Source organism: Abramis brama (assembly GCF_963993115.1).
Source record: "Abramis brama genome assembly, chromosome: 4".
NCBI classification, from domain to species: domain Eukaryota; kingdom Metazoa; phylum Chordata; class Actinopteri; order Cypriniformes; family Leuciscidae; genus Abramis; species Abramis brama.
This window is the reverse complement of record NC_139966.1, coordinates 55,226,833-55,249,579: the sequence shown is the minus strand read 5'-3', so window position 1 is coordinate 55,249,579 and position 22,747 is coordinate 55,226,833. Positions and strand designations below refer to the sequence as shown.

General features: G+C 36.9%; 1 protein-coding gene across 1 annotated transcript in view; it reads right to left on the bottom strand.

Moving 5' to 3' along the window:
* Positions 1-1,142: 1,142 nt before the first annotated feature.
* The window catches only part of LOC311082277 (B-cell receptor CD22-like), a 51,740-nt gene continuing 30,135 nt past the window's right edge, over positions 1,143-22,747 (bottom strand). The window contains exons 5-17 of the mRNA XM_084113005.1: positions 18,458-22,725; positions 17,882-17,945; positions 17,392-17,754; positions 16,631-16,954; positions 16,277-16,543; positions 14,820-15,086; positions 13,274-13,540; positions 11,423-11,689; positions 10,248-10,514; positions 6,431-6,742; positions 2,999-3,086; positions 2,353-2,419; positions 1,143-2,266 (exon numbers count right to left, since the gene is read on the bottom strand). Of these exons, the coding sequence (XP_083969131.1) occupies positions 1,949-2,266; positions 2,353-2,419; positions 2,999-3,086; positions 6,431-6,742; positions 10,248-10,514; positions 11,423-11,689; positions 13,274-13,540; positions 14,820-15,086; positions 16,277-16,543; positions 16,631-16,954; positions 17,392-17,754; positions 17,882-17,930 (2,856 nt within the window). The 5' untranslated portion in view covers positions 17,931-17,945; positions 18,458-22,725 and the 3' untranslated portion in view covers positions 1,143-1,948. The remainder of the gene's footprint in view (positions 2,267-2,352; positions 2,420-2,998; positions 3,087-6,430; positions 6,743-10,247; positions 10,515-11,422; positions 11,690-13,273; positions 13,541-14,819; positions 15,087-16,276; positions 16,544-16,630; positions 16,955-17,391; positions 17,755-17,881; positions 17,946-18,457; positions 22,726-22,747) is intronic.

Genomic DNA, 22,747 nt, shown 5'->3' with positions numbered 1-22,747 from the left:
AAAAAAAGTGTTTCACTCTCTGGTATACTTAATGTGCAACTATGCAATTTTTTTCCATAAACACTGGATGAAACTGATTAACATTATAATCTTTTTTTTAAAGAAAAAAAATACGTTTTGAATAGAAATGAAAACACTGATGTATAATAAAATACATTATAATGTTTTAAAATGTAATGTGTTTTATCCCTCGTATTTTTAAAGGAGTTTCTGTCTGAAAGTGTGACACCAGAAGAAGATGACTGTGTTCTCCATCACAAATAATGTGCAACATAAACGACACACTGATGTCAAGTACGTTTCCCACTGCTGATCTGGTAAGGAAAGAAATGCTTGTTCAAACTCATGCTATTTTACAGGAATGAACTTCTGACTCCTATATTTTCTGTGAAATCTCTGACCAAAGGTCACAAACTTCAAATCTTATTAGGTAATGCTTTAGAGGAAGTTTTCACTTTTTATCATTAGTAAACACGAACGAACGATGAACAATGATTTGTCAATATTAGTTCATGTTAATTTCAACATTTACTAAACAAATTTTGCATTACCTAATGTTAACAAATGTTAACAAATCAAGCTTTTAATGTTGTTTATATGTCTATGTAGTGTTTTTAATATGCTTTGAGACAAACCATGTACAAATGCGTTAGTCAACACCATTGCTGAGTATTTTCTCCTTAAAACTGCAGTGAACCAAAGACAGTCTCAAAAACACAGTTTGAATTCGCTGGTGTTTCTGACGTCACAAACTTGTAACCAATCAGGTCAACGATTGGATCTCTGCTGTGAGTGAGTGGGGGTGGGGCTAATTTGCATATTCATAGAATCAGCGACTAAATGAGTCAAGGGTGTAGAGTTATATTCAAACTATTTTAAGGCATTTTAAAGAAAAGAAAAAACTTTTAAATATGTAATTTTGGTGATCAAAGATGAGTTTTAAGGGATAAAATACAGGGGACTTTAAGTGTTACAGATTATTTCAAGTAATTTGCCATAAAGTAGCTAATTTCTGTCCATCATAATGTTAGTTCATTCATATTGTATATGGATAGTTCGTAAAAGAAGATATTTTGGAGAACATTGGCAACTAAAAACATCATTGGACCCCATTAACACTGAGGGAAAAAAAAACACTGGAACATTTTTCAAATTATCTTCTTTTATGTTCAACAGAAGAAAGAAAGTCCTACAGGTTTGGAAGGATAGAATTGCAATTTGTTGGTGAACATTTGCTTGAAAAATCCATGTGTGGTGTTTGAGTTATGCATAAAGATTTGAAGGTTTTGGTTCATTCTAAAGGCTCGTTCACACCAAGAATGATAACTATAAAATCATAACAATAATATCGTCCACAGTCACACCAACGAACAATATCGTTCTGTTTATTATAAGTGCTTCTGCAGTTTTGTCGTCTACTGCTTTAAATGCTCAAGCTCTTTACAGCAGGATGGATTCTGATTGGCTGTCAATGTTTTTATCGTTCATCAGCTGAAAAAAAAAATAGTTTCAACAATATAATTTTTTGTGCCGTTCCTACACCTTTAGAACAATTTTCAAAAGTTGTTTATCTTTCGTATCGTTGTGGAAGATATACTAGCCTCATACTCGTTATAGTTATTGGTCTAAACAGGCTTTTACTGTTCAACAACATCTGCACTGACCAACGGTGAAATTGCATTCTGTCCGAGTTGGTACTATCAGGTCATGTGACCTACAGCGTCAGCTGCGTCGCTTCACTGCCATTCACAACTCCTCTCCCGGGGCCTAATTGGGATAATAAAGTGTTCATTGAATGCACACTTGAGAAGTAGCAGATCATCCTGGGTATGTTTAGCCTAATGTTTTTTTAATACTATGTATTCGGACATGATGCTAGTTTTTGCGCATACTGTATAGCAGGGAAGTATTCGATTTTGGACAAAGTGCAACTGTTCTTTTTCTGTCTTTAAACAACCAAGCGATGGGTCATGTTTTCATAAATCGTGTCTTCTGATGACACATTCGGGATCTTCGCCCTACTATCTTGTGGGCTTTGGTCTTCCTTGAGGTCAGTCCTAGATGCTGCGTCTCCTGCAGAATGATGACGGACCTCAGCATATTCCTCGGTCAGCGAGGAGGCGCCCCTGATCTCTCCTGACGCCGGCTCTGCGTTCGTGAAGTCGATGGTGGAATAATGAAGAGATTCTGGTGATCTTGATGTAACGGCTGACAGCATGTCTTTATTCCCGTGAACACACTCGCCGTCTCCATGGGAATCCGTGGCCTGATGGAGCAGAAACACAGCAGAATCAGATGAATGTCCGTTTGTGATGTCTTTGAAAATGAATAGTGTGAGTGTGTTCAACTCACTATTTGAGACAGTGTGAGTCCAGATGTGTCGTCTTGTCTGGTTCTTGAAGGTTTGGGATTCCTTCTTCTGAAAAATGTTTTTAGGCCTTTAGATTCTGATATAATATGTCAATCAGAATCACAAATCCTCCTTGTGATGAGGCTAGTAAAGTAAAAGTCTCATCAAATCAATGTGATCTGTTTATTTGGCTTCAAATTATGTTCTTCTGTATTTTGTCTTGTTTTCCAGTACAAATATATTAAATTAAGACACATTTACTTGAGAAGCAAAATGGGATATAAAAGTCTTGTTTTCTGAAAAATCGATCAAAATTAAGATTATGTTTAAAACAAGAACAAATATCTGCCAATGGGGTTAAAAAAGTGTATTTCTCTGAACCCATTGGCATTTTTCTGAAAACAAGAATTAATTTCTGAAGTCATTTTGCTTCTCAAGTAAAAGTATCTTGATTTAAGAACGTTTAGATATTTTTTACTGGAAAACAAGACAAGCTTATTTTGGAGTGAAACTTTTGAACACCAGAATAGCCGAAAAAGTCTTTGTAATCATCTATAGTTTAGCCTCAGCTCATTATATATTGGACCAGTTCTGTGATAATCATGTTTTTTTGTCTTTCCACAAATTACATTTGTCTGATGTACCCACCGTTCATTGTAGACTGCCATGATGCACAGGATCATCATCACTGATGCGCCGACAGCAGCTCCGAGTAGCACAGACGGGTGATGGAAACCTGGAAAGCAGTGTTTTATTGCTCAGAGGTTGGTCTTTTATAGCTCAGGACTCTTAAATGAAATAATTTAAGTGTCTAAAAAGTTTCTCAGGAGTGATAAAAATGAATGTGAAGAGCAGCTCAGATCATTTGATCATAGATTCGATTCAAGTTCATACTGAGATCTCTGATATTTGATTACAGACTTTAGTGTCTTGGCAAATATGAGCACATTTCTCTGGAGAAAAGTTTCCATTTGGTCTCCATTTGATCTCATTGCTGTCTAGGAGAAAGAATTCCCCTGTGGAAAAGTACACTTCATCATACAAAAAAAAAAGAAAGAAAACATTTAATATTTAAGTGTGAACTAAAGGTAATGTTTTCAGTAGAGCCCGACCGATAAAGGATTTTTAAGGCCGATACCGATACAAATATTTGGTGATTTAAAAATCCTATTCCGATATATCGGCCAATATATATAAAAAAAATTAAAATCCAGAAACACGTAACAAAACATGAACAGATTTCCCTAACATTAGTTATTTGTAGTTATTTAAGAGTCCTCAGCCTAACTAAAATAATATGATAATGCAGTTTAAAAATAAACTTGTTTGTTTTATTGTCACAACAGAACAGAATATATTAAAGTTCTGATAAATATAGTGTGTGTGTGGTGTGTGTGTGTGTGTGTGTGTGTACAGGTTTATATTACATTGCAGAGTCCCCACAAAGATAGTGAACGTACGTGTGTGTATGTGTGCGTGTGCGTGTGTGTGTGTGTGACAGTTAGTCCCTATTGCCTTTCCATTAGATCAAACAGTAGAGCGTTGGTGCTGGCAACGCCAAGGTCATGGGTTCAATGCAAGAACTGATAAGATTGTAAATGTGTACCTTGAAATGCAATGTAAGTCACTTTTGATAAAAGCGTCTGCCAAATGTCAATGTTATAAGCTACCTTATAATTACAATGTCAACTTGCTTATCCCTTTACCTGCACTCTTTTAATTCTATCCATCTATTCCAAAGATACAACAAACCATTTTCAATCATCATTTGCTCCCTGCCTTCTAAAATCTACTACTTAATGATGCACTAAATACATTATGTGACTCGTTAATGCTGCGACTAAACGAAGTCAGCAACGCACACTTGGATTTCACACACGTGTAAAAGAAAAGCTAACTTTTATGCACAGGCTATGTTTGATAGTTTTTCTCGATGTCTAAATGTTCACTCCTCGCGTGCCTAACTTACGTTTTACAACGCAGGGAATGGAACTACAGATATGCTAGTTATAAATACAGTAATCATTACTTTATTTAGGCAGAATAAGTTTGTTGTGATTTCCATGCTCATTGATGTTAGCGGTCTTCCTTGTAGAGTGCCCTCTGGTGGACAAACTATGCAGCGCCAACACTCATAACATGGTTGAAGGGTGTTTCGTCCACTTTTATTTAATTTTTTAAATATTCATTTATCGGCCATTATAAATGCCGATACCGATAGTTTGGAAAATGCCTAATATCAGTTGGGCTCTAGTTTTCAGACACATAATTGCATGTTATTTATAATTCTAGGTTAAATTTATATTAAATTCAATTAGCCAAACATAATTTCTCAATTACTTCTATTGTCTTTGAAATATGGTGAAAGTGTACAGCCAAATACTGATAAGCATGTATGTAAACTAAAATAAACTTTAATGTCATTTCTTTTGAAAATTGAGTAACTTTATTTTACACTGTCCTTGTTACATGTTACATGTAGTTACTATAGTAATGAATATAAATTATGCATAATTACATGCAACTAACCCTAACCACTCCCTAATCATAAGTACATGTAGTTAATTATTATTACTAAGTACTTAAATGTATAATTACACTATAACATGGACACCTTAAAATAATGTTTAACCGAAAATTGTAGGTTATGCATATGTAAACATATTTAAATGGGTTTTTAATTACACATTTGTAATGAAGCTGCTTTTAATATATTATCTTTAAATGTAATATTGAATAACACTAATTTTACAATTAAAATTTAAATCGAGTACTTTGTGTGCTTATAGTCAACACATCAAAACAAGTCTACTTCTTTAAAGCACAGCAAAATGTATTAAAACAATAATTTAAAATGTGCTTTAAAGTACAACTTTTAATTTGGCATCATTACAAAGTGCACTTTTTAAAAGTGCAAGAAACAGTCATGAACGTGTAATCTCTTTAAGTAAACTTGAACTGCAAGTACAGATTTTTAATACACTTAAAAAAAAAAAAAACTTAAATGGGGTTCTATTTAGAACTCTAGGGTTCTTGAATCAATTTTAAAGACTTTATACCAAAAAGGTTCTAAGGAGAAATGTCTTAAATGATTGCGAAAATACATTAATGTTTAACGGGTCCAGCGGGATAAATGACTCTTGCGCCAGGCGCAAATCTAAAATGGGTTGGTCTGAAGTAGCTTAATTATTCATAGGTGTGGTTTGGGCGTAACGTGAAATAAACCAATCAGAGCGACATCTCACATTCCCTTTAAGAGCAGACGCGTTTTGTTCTAAAGCGGATTCCTATTATAACGGCGGATTTGCCAGGCGCGCGCCAGGAGCGGTTCACAGCCAAGGAGAGCAACGCTCTCGTCAGGGACGTTGGGGATGGAGAAACCCAACCAAATTAACTTCGGTTAAAAAGGTGTATGATAATTTGGGTAAATGTGTAAGCTAGATGTATGCTTTTATAATAAATTGTCTATCTATCTATCTATCATAATAATGTATGATTTGCAAAAATGAAAACTGCTGCTTCTGTGTAGATGAGAGAATCAAAGTGTATGCGCGTTGTGCACACGCTACATTGATTATGGCCAAGCATGTGCCCTTAAAATAGCATATGAATAACATGCGCAACGCGCCACTGACTTTAAACTATTTTTTCCTGGTTAGTGGCGCAATTGTTTTCTAAACCTGCAAAATAGCATGAAGGAACGTTTGCGCCGGAACATGCCTCCTTTTTTGCGCTGAACCGCCCAGGGAGCGCAAGTTCATTCCCTAGTTTAGCGACGTGCTTCTGTGGAGGGAAAAGCGCGCTTTGCGCGGGTGCAAAATAGGAATGATACATGCGTCAGTGTACAAAGTCAATTGCGCTGGGTGCAAGATAGGGCCCTATATATGAAGCACCGTACAGAAACTTTTCTTCTAAGAGTGTATACTTTTAAGATTTGAAGTACACTACAAGCGCACATTCAATTCAAATTAAGTGCACTTCTTTTTCAGAAGGGTTAAGATATTCCAGAGATCTCATTTGTGATCATTCTTGTTGATCAGATAAAGCAGTTGTTGTGCGTGTCAGAGAAGCGAATCTCACCTCTGTCCCGATCTGTCTCTGTCCTGGGTGTCTGTGTGACGGGATGAAACCGTTGGCTGGCGCTGGCGGTGCCGAGAGTGTTTGCACTGAAACACTGAAGGACGTCCGTGTCTGTGAGAGACTGATTGATGGTCAGGATGCTCTTCGAGCTTGTGCTTCCTAAAGTTTCATTCCTGATGAACGCGGTTGTAGAGTTGGTGAGAACATTTCCAGATCGACGCCACTCTAGTTTAGGCGAGGGATTCCCATGAGCCTCACAGACACACGTGATTACGCTGCTTTTGTTGCAAGAGCTGGAGATTTTGGGCGCAACTGAAAGAGATAATAAGATCATAAAATTGTAGTTTCTGTGTAGGATCTGAGCAAAATAAAACAGTTTGAGGACCTGTTTCACTTAAGAAAAACTGCTGAACATCTCACTAGGGCTTTTCACACTTGAAATATAGTTAACTCTGGGTCACACTAAAAACTAGGTTAACAGAATTCTTGGTTATCTTGCTTCACGTTTCACATTGGGGTTAACATTTATTCCTGAGTATTTATAAACACATTCCTAAACCATAAATGTTCTTATTTGCATATTTGCCATTCAGCCACATTGCACATCCTCATCGACTGAACTATCAAGTTTATAATGAATGGGCTTTTCGGACAATAAAGGTAAGAATGATATGGTCTCTTCTTCACAACAATTGTCACATTTTCTGTCACCATTTGACAGTTTCCCTTCAAACGCTAAACTACTGTTTATCCAACGCCCATGACTGTTCAAAGCATGTGCTTATGAGCCACGCGATTGGCTGTTGGTTGCTAAGCATCTAGCCATAACATTCTGACACAGATCATTTCACAATGCACTGGTTGCAACGCAATGTGGGATTAATGACGCCAATAGCAGCGCTACTTCTGTTCCCGAGCAGGGTTTCATAACCCCGGGTAAAAAGCAGTGGTAACGGCACTTCTAAATTACAAGTGTGAAACGTTCCTTTACCTTGGGTTATTCTATGTTGTAGACAGTGAATCAGTTTTCTTTTGGAGCAAAAAGATTAAATATAAATTGAATCAGTACATAAAATGCTTACTTTTAAAGATTAACGAAATAGCGAGTTCTCTTTGCTATCGTGGTCATTTATCTGTGGATGTTCATTCTGTTCAGGCTCAGATCCAGCACAGCGAGGACCACCATATATACTCAAGAGACAAATGCTAAATTAGGGAAGTTGCTGACCACTAAGATTAACTTCTCCATCTTGCCACAGACAATCCACTACAGGATGCAGTCTTGTATCACTCGAGCTCCACTGACTTCACTCGCTTTCACACCTGTCATGGCGCTGCTCTGAGTAAGGTCTGTTGTTTGTCACTCCCAAAAGTCACTTTTTATTTACATAAAGTTAAACATATATCAACTTTGTTGCGTCGCTGGACACGCTAGCTAGAGCATTATGATTCTGGATGAATTGAGACAATTTTTTGTTTTGTTTAAAATTCTCACATGATTCTGAATGGACAACAAAAAACAACATGTAATTTACTAAAGGTTCTGACAAAATGTTAATTGCTGTAGTGTAGTCTAAAAAGATTATTATTATTTTTTTAAGTTGAGTTGAATGAATGATTCAACGACTCGCTCAAAGAATTCACTTGTTTCATTACTGGATGAATCAGCGTTTTTGAACAAATCTCTTGAATGAATGATTTAATGATGAATACATTTTTTAAAAGTCACTTGTCGCCTGTGTAACAATTTAATTGATACAATCTTTATTTGAAGCATCAAGTTACATTCACAAGGTGATTTACTGTATTTTGATCGCTACTGCAGACATCGGTGTTTATATCCAAACTATAAACATTTATCCCAGTACTTCTATGATCATTTGAATTAATGCAACACAATATAAAATAACAATATTGTGTGGTTGAAAAGACTGTTTGTGAAGCTGTTTCATACTTATACATCACAACTGCTCTCTCCGCCAACACAGATCTGAATGTTCGCTGTGATCGTACTTGTTAAAGGTTTAAAGGTTGTATCAGCGATTTCAGGCCCAAACATAAATGATCACATTCATCTAAACTTTCCTAACAATCCGCTAGCTAGTGTTCCAACCAATCACCGACAGGGGTGGGTGTTGTGAGGTTTTGCGCTCGTGCACGGCTGTCTATGACGGCTGCACGCAAAAACCTCACAACACCCACCCCTGTCGGTGATTGGTTGGAACACTGTTTATTTTGGTTTTGAGTGGTGGTGAAACCGACTGTTTTTGTGTGCAGATCTCAGAGCCTAGGCTGCCTACAGAGACACGTTTTTTTGACGGCATGCTTATGGGGCGGGCAGCTAGCGGATCGTTTAGGAAAGATTAGATGAATGTGATAATTTATGTTTGGGCCTGAAATCGCTGATACAACCTTTAATAGACATATAGCTAATTTGCTGTCATTTAGGAATAAGATTGCAAGGGTGTTTGAATCGAGATCGTGATCTTTTAACAATTAATCGTACAGCTGTTGGAAACGCCTACATTCTGTTGCCAATGGTTAGTCGCTTGTGTTGCCGGAAATCGGCAGCTCTCCATTGAAATGAATGGTATCATGTCACTTATGCACATAAGTGTTGTGGTCAGTGTAAACTGGACGTTACAGAGTAGTATTCAATTGTAAAAAGTGTCAAAAATGAACACTCTGTCTCTTACTGTATACACCAAACCTGTATGACTTTCTTTCATGCATGTAATGCAAAAGTAGATATTTTGAAGAACGTTGGGAACAAAACAACATTGGACCCCATTGACTTCCCTTGTATGAACAAAAAGAGACAATATCTCTCTCAAAAAAGAAAGTAAGTCATACAGGTTTTGGATGATAAATGACGGAATTTTAATTTTTGTGTAAACTATCCCTTTACTTCAAACTGTACACTTATAATACATGTAAGCAATATACATGCCGCTCTGCTTTGAGTCTTTGCATGTATTACTATGTAAAGTGTGATTCTGGCATATATATTTTTTTTCACATCTTTTAACAGAAGTACAATTTTAGAGATGTGCAAATGTTTGTACTGGTATAATGAACTTTTTTTCCTCCATGTTCTGTACCGTGAAGTCTTGTATTACTCATCTAATCATGTTTTCGCATTACTTTAACATACAGCAATTAACTTGATATTCAAGGAATTTTAGAGAACTTGAGATGTCGGTTATCAGAAAATATTTTTTTTCTCTTACATTTAATCACATTGCATTAGTATAAAAAACTAATTTTATAAAAAACTAAAAAGTATGAACATGTTGCTCTGTAGGGGAACCAAATCTCCTGTGGTCTTTCCATATACATTTTCTGTATATGAAGAAAACACCCACGCAAAAGGGTTACACACATTTAACAGCATTTCTAGCATGCAACTGAACTGCAACTTACTGTATTGTTGGTCACCATCAGCCTGTCATACTTTTTTTTTTTTTTTTTTACGAATGTCAGTATGCATCCTTCATATAAGATATTAAACCACTGTGTAGTTTATTTGATCAAATAGTCTTTACTGTAAGCTATACATCAAATTGAAGTCATTTAAACATGGTTTTGTGGTTTTTGCAACTCTTCAATAGTGTCTGAAAGTCATATTGTGACTGCGTGAAACCGTATCATCGCATGCTTTTATGGTAAAATTCACCTTTTTAATCTCAATATATGTTTATTTTCACCATAAACATTGCACTTTGCATCCAAATGCAATGCAATGTTATGCTTTTGCTTTAAGGGATCAGATTAAATAAGTGAATATAACAGTGCAGAAATTTTTCTTTGTACTCACACTGAGCATCCAGTTCAATTGTTGCGTTGTGTTGGCCATGCTGGTTTTGAGCTGTACAGCGATACCGTGTGGAGTGTGTAGGGTTAGACACAACGTAGGTATGATTAAATCCGGTCTGGAGGAGCTCAAACTGAGATCCGGTCTCTTTGTACCAGGTGAAGTTGAGCACCGCTGGTTTTGCATCAGTGCTGCAGGTCAGAGTCACTGGACGGCCCTCCATCATAGAGCCGGAGGGAAAGAATGACAGCGATGTGTTTTTTGGGGCATCTGAGGAAAAAAAGATGTGTAGTGTAGCAGTTCAAGATCTGGGTTAGTAACTGAATAGCTGTATGTTTAAACCTTGTTATTTTACAAGTTTCCGATGTAGGCAGTATGTTGAAGCATGTGTGCAAACATCTAGATGAACACAATACAAAATAACCGACAAAACACCATGTGTCTGTATTTCACCTATTACGTTGTTCGCTTTACACTAGCTGTGTAATGGTTTTAATTAGCTACTGTGCTAAAGCAAACAAAACACAGACTATATGATGAGAATTTGTAGTAAACATGATAGGACTGTTTTTCATTTGTCGACTGGACAGTGTGTTAGTTTGAACTGAGAACAGCTGCTCTGTGAGCAACTGAAGCATATCTGGGAATAAAATAAATCAAAACTCACTGACACTGATCATAAATTTGCAGTTCAGTGATGTTCACAGAAAAAAGTCAGTATCTACAGACAGGCCTCATTACTTGGATCATTAATGTTAGGGTTTGCACATTAAATCCTAATAAAAATTTTTTTTTTTTTTGCATTGATTATATTATTATGAGAAATCAATTAATTCAGTCCTCTTGAATGTGAGTAACTGATGGATAATAGCGATTGCCAAACATTCACAATGGACGTCCAGCAGAATTCAGGCTGTCACAGTAGATAGCATTATGACTATCTTCCACATTTGTAAAATAATAGTAAAGACATTTACTGCAAGTATTTGCAGTAAAAGTGAAGGTTTTTAAATGTGTTAAAAATATGAAATATATTTAAAATATATGCATTAAAATATAATGTATATATTTAATTTGGTTGTATTTTAATTTATTTATTTTTTAGCTTTTAAGTCTGAAATCTGTAGTCTGATATAGTAATGACTGTGAGTAAATTAGAAGAGCCTCTTGATACTCACACTGGACGTCCAGCATCACTGATGCGTTCTGAGCGCCGTGTTCGTTCTGAGCTGTACAGACGTATCGTCCGCTGTGTGTCGGGTCGGTGTTGCTGATGGTCAGGTTCTGTCCGCTCTGCACTGGTTTCAGTGGTTCTTCAGTGTCTCTGTACCAGGTGTAGTTGAGCACCGGTGGGTTTGCATCACTGCTGCAGCTCAGAGTCACTGAACGGCCCTCCAGAACAAAACCAGATGCACTTACATGCGCAGATGTGTTTTTAGGAGCATCTAATGGAGGAGAAAAAATGTAGGCCATCAAAAAAATTGTTTTTATAATTGTAAAGTCATTAATGCGATGAAATGAGACTAATGGAATTAGTGACAAAAAAAAGAAGGCTTTTCAAAGGGGTGGTTGATTATGATTTCACTTTTCTAACTTTAGTTAGTGTGTAATGTTGCTGTGGCGAGGGGGGCGTGGTTCCGCGAAGTCTGTAGCGGGAGAGAAAGGTGGGGGCCGAGCGGTGAGTAAGTAGGTCAAGTGCAGATGATGAACACCTGTGTCTGATTGCAGTAATTGGCGTGGAGAGACTGCATAAAGCCGGGGAGAGCGAGAGAGAGGGGGAGAGAGTATTGGACTGGGACTACACACACGAGCTGATCGAGGAGAGAGATCACCAGAGACTGTGAAAATTATTTGATTGTTATTGCTGTGCAGGAAGCACGGTGAACGCGCTGTTTGCGCACCTTTTGTTTATTTGTTGATTTTGAAATAAAGTGTTAGTCCCAGTCAGCCGACCCCTGTCTTCTTCCTTCCTACACTACGAACCTTACTACAGTTGCTGTTTGAGCATAAACAACATCTGCAAAGTGACAATGCTAAAAGTTCAAAGCAAAGGGAGATATTTGCTTTTAAAGAAATAGTTTTTTAAGGACTACAACAAACGGCTGGTAGAGACTACACCACATTCCTCCCGGGTTAGTGACATCACTAACCCTAAAATTTACTTAAACCCCGCCCCCTGAACACGATTTATAGATTATCAAGACCGAATATGCTAATCATTGACTAGAAGATAACTACACATAAGCTACATAAATTCATCAACTAAACATTCAGAAATGTCCTGTTGCATTCTACATGTTGTCTCTTCTTCTTGAGTCTCTCCATCATTGTCTGAATCCGGTTTGAACATAAAAGGCTAAAAGTTTTTGAAATTTTCAGTACGTGTGTGTGAGTGCAAGCTGTTGAAGCTCCGCCCCCTGTGTCAGGAGCAGCAGCTCATTTGCATTTAAAGGGACACACAGAAAACGGTGCGTTTTTGCTCACCCTCAAAAATGGACAATTTTAACATGCTAAATAAAAATGTCTGTGGGGTATTTTGAGCTAAAACTTCACATACACACTCTGGGGACATCAGAGATTTATTTTACATCTTGTGAAAAGGGCATTATACCACCCCTTTAAATCATACACATTGTCTCATCCATGTAAAAGGGTCCGCTGTCAGCAGGCTAAATGACTACAAAGTCATGCTTATTATATATGCATTTAGTTCTTGTCGTTCACTGTACATTTACAAGCCTAGTAAAGGCTGAAAAAACTGTTTAAGCGAAGATCATTTATATTAACGGTTGTTTTTATAGTTTATAGTTTTTATATTTAAAAATATATATAAAATAATTTTAATATAATATGTATAATTTATATTTTGTGTATTTATTTACACTATTCCTCTCTCTCTTTCTCTGCATATAAAATGAATTATATGCAATATTTTATACTTCTAGTATATATATGTGTATAAAGTCTGAAATCTGAAGTCTGATATAGTAATGACTGTGAGTAAATTAGAAGAGCCTCTTGATACTCACACTGGACGTCCAGCATCACTGATGCGTTCTGAGCGCCGTGTTCGTTCTGAGCTGTACAGACGTATCGTCCGCTGTGTGTCGGGTCGGGGTTGCTGATGGTCAGGTTCTGTCCGCTCTGCACTGGTTTCAGTGGTTCTTCAGTGTCTCTGTACCAGGTGTAGTTGAGCACCGGTGGGTTTGCATCACTGCTGCAGCTCAGAGTCACTGAACGGCCCTCCAGAACAAAACCAGATGCACTTACATGCGCAGATGTGTTTTTAGGAGCATCTAATGGAGGAGAAAAAATGTAGGCCATCAAAAAAATTGTTTTTATAATTGTAAAGTCATTAATGCGATGAAATGAGACTAATGGAATTAGTGACAAAAAAAAAGGCTTTTCAAAGGGGTGGTTGATTATGATTTCACTTTTCTAACTTTAGTTAGTGTGTAATGTTGCTGTTTGAGCATAAACAACATCTGCAAAGTGACAATGCTCAAAGTTCAAAGCAAAGGGAGATATTTGCTTTTAAAGAAATAGTTTTTTAAGGACTACAACAAACAGCTGGTAGAGACTACACCACATTCCTCCCGGGTTAGTGACATCACTAACCCTAAAATTTACATAAACCCCGCCCCCTGAACACGATTTATAGATTAACAAGACCGAATATGCTAATCATTGACTAGAAGATAACTACACATAAGCTACATAAATTCATCAACTAAACATTCAGAAATGTCCTGTTGCTTCTACATGTTGTCTCTTCTTCTTGAGTTTCTCCATCATTGTCTGAATCCAGTTTGAACATAAAAGGCTAAAAGTTTTTGAAATTTTCAGTACGTGTGTGAGTGCAAGCTGTTGAAGCTCCGCCCCCTGTGTCAGGAGCAGCAGCTCATTTGCATTTAAAGGGACACACAGAAAACGGTGCGTTTTTTTTTTTATTATTTTTTTTATTAACAAAAAACAACAACATACAAAACTCTCGTAGGGGAAAAGAATAAATGGTGCGTTTTTGCTCACCCTCAAAAAATGGACAATTTTAACATGCTAAATAAAAATGTCTGTGGGGTATTTTGAGCTAAAACTTCACATACACACTCTGGGGACATCAGAGATTTATTTTACATCTTGTAAAAAGGGCATTATACCACCCCTTTAAATCATACACATTGTCTCATCCATGTAAAAGGGTCCGCTGTCAGCAGGCTAAATGACTACAAAGTCATGCTTATTATATATGCATTTAGTTCTTGTCGTTCACTGTACATTTACAAGCCTAGTAAAGGTTGAAAAAACTGTTTAAGCGAAGATCATTTATAGTAGCGGTTGTTTTTATAGTTTATAGTTTTTATATTTAAAAATATATATAAAATAATTTTAATATAATATGTATAATTTATATTTTGTGTATTTATTTACACTATTCCTCTCTCTCTTTCTCTGCATATAAAATGAATTATATGCAATATTTTATACTTCTAGTATATATATGTGTATAAAGTCTGAAATCTGAAGTCTGATATAGTAATGACTGTGAGTAAATTAGAAGAGCCTCTTGATACTCACACTGGACGTCCAGCATCACTGATGCGTTCTGAGCGCCGTGTTCGTTCTGAGCTGTACAGACGTATCGTCCGCTGTGTGTCGGGTCGGTGTTGCTGATGGTCAGGTTCTGTCCGCTCTGCACTGGTTTCAGTGGTTCTTCAGTGTCTCTGTACCAGGTGTAGTTGAGCACCGGTGGGTTTGCATCACTGCTGCAGCTCAGAGTCACTGAACGGCCCTCCAGAACAAAACCAGATGCACTTACATGCGCAGATGTGTTTTTAGGAGCATCTAATGGAGGAGAAAAAATGTAGGCCATCAAAAAAATTGTTTTTATAATTGTAAAGTCATTAATGCGATGAAATGAGACTAATGGAATTAGTGACAAAAAAAAAGGCTTTTCAAAGGGGTGGTTGATTATGATTTCACTTTTCTAACTTTAGTTAGTGTGTAATGTTGCTGTTTGAGCATAAACAACATCTGCAAAGTGACAATGCTCAAAGTTCAAAGCAAAGGGAGATATTTGCTTTTAAAGAAATAGTTTTTTAAGGACTACAACAAACAGCTGGTAGAGACTACACCACATTTCTTCCCGGGTTAGTGACATCACTAACCCTAAAATTTACATAAACCCCGCCCCCTGAACACGATTTATAGATTATCAAGACCGAATATGCTAATCATTGACTAGAAGATAACTACACATAAGCTACATAAATTCATCAACTAAACATTCAGAAATGTCCTGTTGCATTCTACATGTTGTCTCTTCTTCTTGAGTCTCTCCATCATTGTCTGAATCCGGTTTGAACATAAAAGGCTAAAAGTTTTTGAAATTTTCAGTACGTGTGTGAGTGCAAGCTGTTGAAGCTCCGCCCCCTGTGTCAGGAGCAGTAGCTCATTTAAAGGGACACACAGAAAACGGTGCGTTTTTGCTCACCCTCAAAAATGGACAATTTTAACATGCTAAATAAAAATGTCTGTGGGGTATTTTGAGCTAAAACTTCACATACACACTCTGGGGACATCAGAGATTTATTTTACATTTTGTGAAAAGGGCATTATACCACCCCTTTAAATCATACACATTGTCTCATCCATGTAAAAGGGTCCGCTGTCAGCAGGTTAAAGGACTACAAAGTCATGCTTATTATATATGCATTTAGTTCTTGTCGTTCACAGTACATTTACAAGCCTAGTAAAGGTTGAAAAAACTGTTTAAGCGAAGATCATTTATATTAACGGTTGTTTTTATAGTTTATAGTTTTTATATTTAAAAATATATATAAAATAATTTTAATATAATATGTATAATTTATATTTTGTGTATTTATTTACACTATTCCTCTCTCTCTTTCTCTGCATATAAAATGAATTATATGCAATATTTTATACTTCTAGTATGTGTGTATAAAGTCTGAAATCTGAAGTCTGATATAGTAATGACTGTGAGTAAATTAGAAGAGCCTCTTGATACTCACACTGGACGTCCAGCATCACTGATGCGTTCTGAGCGCCGTGTTCGTTCTGAGCTGTACAGACGTATCGTCCGCTGTGTGTCGGGTCGGTGTTGCTGATGGTCAGGTTCTGTCCGCTCTGCACTGGTTTCAGTGGTTCTTCAGTGTCTCTGTACCAGGTGTAGTTGAGCACCGGTGGGTTTGCATCACTGCTGCAGCTCAGAGTCACTGAACGGCCCTCCAGAACAAAACCAGATGCACTTACATGCGCAGATGTGTTTTTAGGAGCATCTAATGGAGGAGAAAAACATATGTTACGATTTACAGCTCTAATTCTAGATGATCAGACAGTATTTATTGAAATAATCCCTGTCTTACACTGAACACGTAGCGTACGGGACTTGTGTTTTGTGATCTGCTCCTGAAGCTGGTGTGTTACAGTGCAGGTGAAATTGGCTAAATGATGACGGTGAGTTACAGTGAAGATCAGATCAGAGATGAGCTCAGTTTGCTCCTGACGCTGCTGTTGTGTGACACTCTCGTTGAGGAGGTGTTCAGGAGACGAGCTCCATGTGAGATTTGCTGGACGAGAGGAACAGAAGATCTTAGTTGAGCAGCGCAGATTCACAGAGCTTCCCTCCGTCACCTCCTTCACCTTCTGCTGATCCTTAAACAGACTCACTGTGGGTTTGGGTGGAGACTCTACAACACATAGAGATGCAGTCAAACATTACAGGATTATCATATCCAATAATGAAGGCACATATTGTACAGTAGTTTAATTATTTATTATTTATATCCAGTAACATTATCCAACTCATTTTGCATCGCAGACATAAGGTATTTTCTGTGAATGTGCGAGACTTCTGATTCATAAGCCGCATATTAGTAAATGATTAGAAGAAAAACTGCTGTAACTGGTAAAACTATTTGCACTACAAACCAGTGTGTTTATGATAATAAATCAAAATAATATGATAACAATTACTAGTTTGCAATATAAAGCAGCATAACAGACAGTTTTTGTACAAGTTAATAACTGGTTGTGAATGTCAATAGAAGCTTTGCACAATCATGTTACTAATGGCCGCACCACACTTACATTTAGATAGAAGCAGCATGAACAAAATGACACTCACTTGTGACAGCAATTTCAACTTTGTATTCAGGTTTGTTGTAGTAGTTATATTTCAGTCCTCCGCTGCCTTCAACTCTAAAGTAATACGACCCATTATCCCTCTGACGGACATTATCAAAGCGGGTGGTGCAGTTTTTCTCTGTAGGAGTGCCAAATATTTCTCCTTTTAATGATCCAGTGTCGGGGCTACTGGAGTCAAACACTACAGTGGAAGATGTGTCTTTATACCATAATCTCTTTACATCTTCAGTGAGGTATGTTACATATTGTTGATCAGTATCAAATGTGCAGGGTATGAAAACACAGGATCCTTGTAGAGCTTCTACTTTCTCCGGCAGACTGATACTAAAAACACATAACACTCCTAAAACACACAGACAAGAGGAACTGATCACACAGAGTTTACATACAGAATAAACTGCTGCACGTATTCAAATGGAAATGCTTTCAGAATATTAATTCAGCAGAGGAATAATCTATAAGAATGAAACCTTGTATCAGACATCCAGTGAGGAGGAACGTCACAGATATTTCCATCATTTACATTCACTCCACCTTACAACAGAAAATACAAACACACAATCATATACACTCTTAAAATAAACTGAAGAACCTTTAACATCCATTGAATCTTTCCATTCCATAAAAGCTTCTTTATAGTGAAAAAACAATGTTCTTTAGATTATTAAAAGTTTCTTCATATTAAGAAAAAATTATTATTTTAGGAAGTGTTCCCTGAAAGTTTCCATAAATTGTTCTTCTATGGAATCGCTGTGAAAAAAACACACCCTTTTGGAACCTTTATTTTTAAGAGTGTATAAACTTAACAACAGTTATTTCCTTTTTAAACTTTGGTGTAAACACTATTTATAAATCCAAAAACAATTTTTCATGAGTGAGATAAATGTCATGAGAAAAAATACAGGCTACTAAATCAAAATCTATTTTTTTTTAGAAAGATTAAAAACAGTTTAATTTTGAACATGTTTTACAACCACAAAGTTTTTCAAAAGACTGAAAATCTCCAAACGACAGAAGTTTTAGTGTGTTGTGTGTAAATGACTTACCGGAGAAGAGTGAAAGCGACTGTGACTCTTCTACACTGGATAGAGGGAGATCTGTGTGTGAAAACAACACGTCTTTACTGCTTGTAGAGTTTTACCACTTCCCCTTTCAGTCCGAACTAAATAACTATAGCCTGACTGAGTAATATATGCTAATCAGTATGAAGCTTATTGAATAATATTCAAAAAATAATTTCTTTATATTTACTTGAAACATCTTGTGAGATCCAGTAACGCTTAATAATTACTAAATATTATTCAGGAATAAGTGTTGAATCACATTTAAAACGCAATCTGTTAAGGAAACATTATCATTTCATTTCTTTGTGTTTCTTACTTTTTAAGGTTGGCTATTATAGTATTACAGTAAGAAACATGGTAAATTCAGGACTAAATAGCTTGCAGATTCTTTCTTACCCAAGATACTGAGTGAAACCGAAAGCAGAACAGATTTCAGCAAATACTGCTGTTTTGTATCATGTTTGTTTCTCTAATTCCGACACCGATGATCAAATGTATGGAAGCTTGTTTCCAATTCCACCAATAAAAAATGTATTACTCTCAGTGTCTCAGTGTTAAAAATAAAATAAGTTTTAATAAATATTTTATTTTGCCTATATTAACAATGGTCTTGATGGGTTGAGGAGTCAGTTCTGCCACGCTCAGGTACGCATTAGTGAATCACAATCATATTAATCTCCTCATCAACAGCAATCATAATGGAGAGCTATTAAATATGAAGCAAAAGACCACGGTCTTCAGGCACATCTCAGAATAGCTCAGAAGATAACAACTTGCAGAGCTGACAACTCTCACGCATTCAACATGAGATTCACGCAATTGACACTGACACGCTCTCACGGCATGTCCATTTTATCACGCAGTGAAAAATCGCGAAGCAAAGAGAACATTGACACCAATAGACAAGACAGAGCAGGTTTATATGATATGAAACGGTCTCAGCTTTCAAATTCTATCAATTTTATTATGAAATTCAAACAATAAATATCGTTTTAGCTCTCCTAAATGTGACGTGACAGATCGTGGCACGTGAACTGATCACAGCCCCGGCTCCAGCTTTGAGATATAAGGTGGGCCAAGTGAAATTCCTGGTGGGCCCTGAGTTTTAACATTATTTTATTTTTTCCCTGTAACAAAACTTTATTTTATAACAAAAGAGGCAGGTCTTGATAGGGATTCTGCTTTATTTACAGGGCTCAACGCTAAGGAGCTTTTCTACAGTCAGTAATAAACAACAAATTACCAAATTACAAACAGTAGCACAAATAAATGCAATCAGGGCAGGACTGAGGGGTCTGGGGCCTCTGGGCTTGAGTTTATGTCGGGGCCTCAAATGACCTCAACTAGAACATCATTTTGGAGTAGCACAAAATACACAAACATAAAATATGCTTCGAGGTTTCTAGAACAATTAATATGCAATATGCCTAGCCTAGTCAAAGTTTATAGGTAATATTAAATAGTCATTATAATACAATAAATACAGGCTGTGCTCTCTCAGTTGAGAGAAGTTCAAAACCCTAAAATAACACTGAGCAATAAAGCTAGCATCTGTGTCCTTTTATGTCAGATTATTTCATTTTAATCAATAAATTCAGGCAGAATAAAAAAACACTGTATGACTACCAATCAAATGAGATCAAATCAACAAAATACATCTTTGGATTTAATTTATCTGTGTAAAATGTGTTCTGTTCTGATGATTGATATTAGGAAAAACCTGGCTTTCTGATATCCAAAAAGATTACATAAATCATTAAGGGCATGATGACAATTAAAAGTGGGAATTAAAAAAATTCAAAAGTTACACTTCCCGTGGCACTTTGAAGTAGAAGATTCTGTCAAATATAAGTACTTCATACAAGGAATGACATGCAAACAAGGAATTATGTTCATTATTGATTATTTGCAGTAAACAACTTTGCATGTGTAGTTGTATGTAAGCTACCACAATAAAAAAAATCTATATGCAAACGCCTCACACTGCAGCCTCAGTGTTTCTTCAAACTGAATCTACACTCTTGCATCTGTGTCGGTAGTCAGCATTACGAGATGCTCACTTGGTTAACTTCTACTGTTCCATCGTAACTCTAATACTGTAAACGTTTCACTTATTTTTTTACAAGCTGAGACGTGTTAGAATTGCTACAGATGGTGTCAGGAGCTCAACTGGCCCAACTGCCTGACAGTATTCTCATATTAATCACTAAATTCTAGACTTATTGTTAAATCATGTGAAGAGCATTTTTATGTGAGCATGTCAGACAAGAATTATTTTGAGAGCATAAAATAGGAATTAAGCAAAACTAAGCAAAAAATTAAGCAAAATCTATTCTAACACTTTCATTACAAAAAAGTCTCCATTAAAACATTTTCACCATATAAATACACTATATTGTTGTGTAAATACAACAATATTATAATATATAATATAATGTATAATTATATGTCCAATATATAATGATTGTGGTTCTGAGCTGTACAGACGTATCGTCCGCTGTGTGTCGGGTCGGTGTTGCTGATGGTCAGGTTCTGTCCGCTCTGCACTGGTTTCAGTGGTTCTTCAGTGTCTCTGTACCAGGTGTAGTTGAGCACCGGTGGGTTTGCATCAGTGAGTACGTTTACATGCACCCTCATAATGCGATTATAATGGGATTTTGGCAATATTGCGATTAAACTTTACCTCATGTAAATGCAATACTTCGATGAAACTAATGTGATTAAGCTTATAATCGTAGTAACCATATTTGCATTAAACACAATAAACAGGAATTTAAAAACCTTTAATCTCAGTGCTCGGCTCTACACGGATGCCGTGTGTTGTTCACACAACTTCATGAATGAACTCTGTGATATTTTTCTGAAGTTTTCTCTTCTCCAAATCACTAAATCAATCACTCCAAATCACGTATCTTCATCCAGACGAACGCGACGGCAGTGTAGGCAAACCCGGTGTAGTGCCGAATTCTGTGACTCTAGTAGGCGCTGTAGTGATGGTAGGGTTAAGATTAGGATTGGGATTAGGAGTAGGTTGGATTAGCACAATACAGCGCCTACTAGGGTCACAGAATTTGGTGGGTCACATAATTCGGCATAACACCAGCAATGCAATATACAGTACATCATGGCACAGAATAATACCTAGTACTTCCTTAAAAATGTATTAAATTTGATATGAGTAGATTAAAACATTCATACTGTATGCCTATCTGAGTGTGTTATAACCATACTTATTAGTGAATAATCAGAATAATAAAAAACTGCATGTAAACTGTGAGTGGAGAGTTCTGCTCGTGTCATGTAAACTTCTTACTGTGTTTAAGACCTAGGGCCCTATCTTGCACCCAGCGAAACTGACTTTGTACACCGACGCATGTATCATTCCTATTTTGCACCCGACGAGCAGCGGACTTTTCCCTCCACAGACGCACTTCGGTAAATTAGGAAATGAACTTGCGCTCCCGGGGGCGGTTCAGCGAAAAGAGGAGGAGTGTTCCGGCACAAGCGTTCCCTGGTGCTATTTTGCAGGTTTAGAAAACAATTCCGCCACTGACCAGGAAAAACCTAGTCTAAAGTCAGTGGTGCATTATTCAGATGCTATTTTAAGGGCGCATGCTTGGCCATAATCAATGTAGCATGTGCACTTATCTGTGCTGAGATGTGCTTCTCTCATCTACACACAGAAGCAGAAGTTTTCATTTTTAGAAAACCATACATTATTACAAGGAACAATATTATTACACGAGGGAAATCATTGTTGTGTCCATGAAGATGTGAAAAATAGGCATAAATCTAGCTTACACATTTACTCAAATTATTATACGCCTGTTTAACCGAAGCTAATTTGGGTGTGTTTCTCCATCCCCATACAATGTCACTTCTCTGTGAACAAGCGCGCCTGCTCTTAAAGGGAATGTGAGATGACGCTCTGATTGGTTTATTTCACGTTACGCCCAAACCACACCTATGAATAATGAAGCTACTTCAGACCAACCCATTTTAGATTTGCGTCGGGCGCAAGAGTCATTTATCCTGCCGGTATAATAGCAACAGCGCCCAAGATCCGCCCACAAAGTTACTTGCATTTCGCGCTTGATACTTGCGTTTCAGATCGTTAAAATAGGGCCCCTAGTCTGATTATTATCGCATTATTGTGCACATGTAAGAGTAGTCACTGCTGCAGCTCAGAGTCACTGAACGGCCCTCCTACAAAACCAGCTGCGTTTACAGACACAGATGTACATGTTCATCTGGAAGAGAAAATCAATCAAG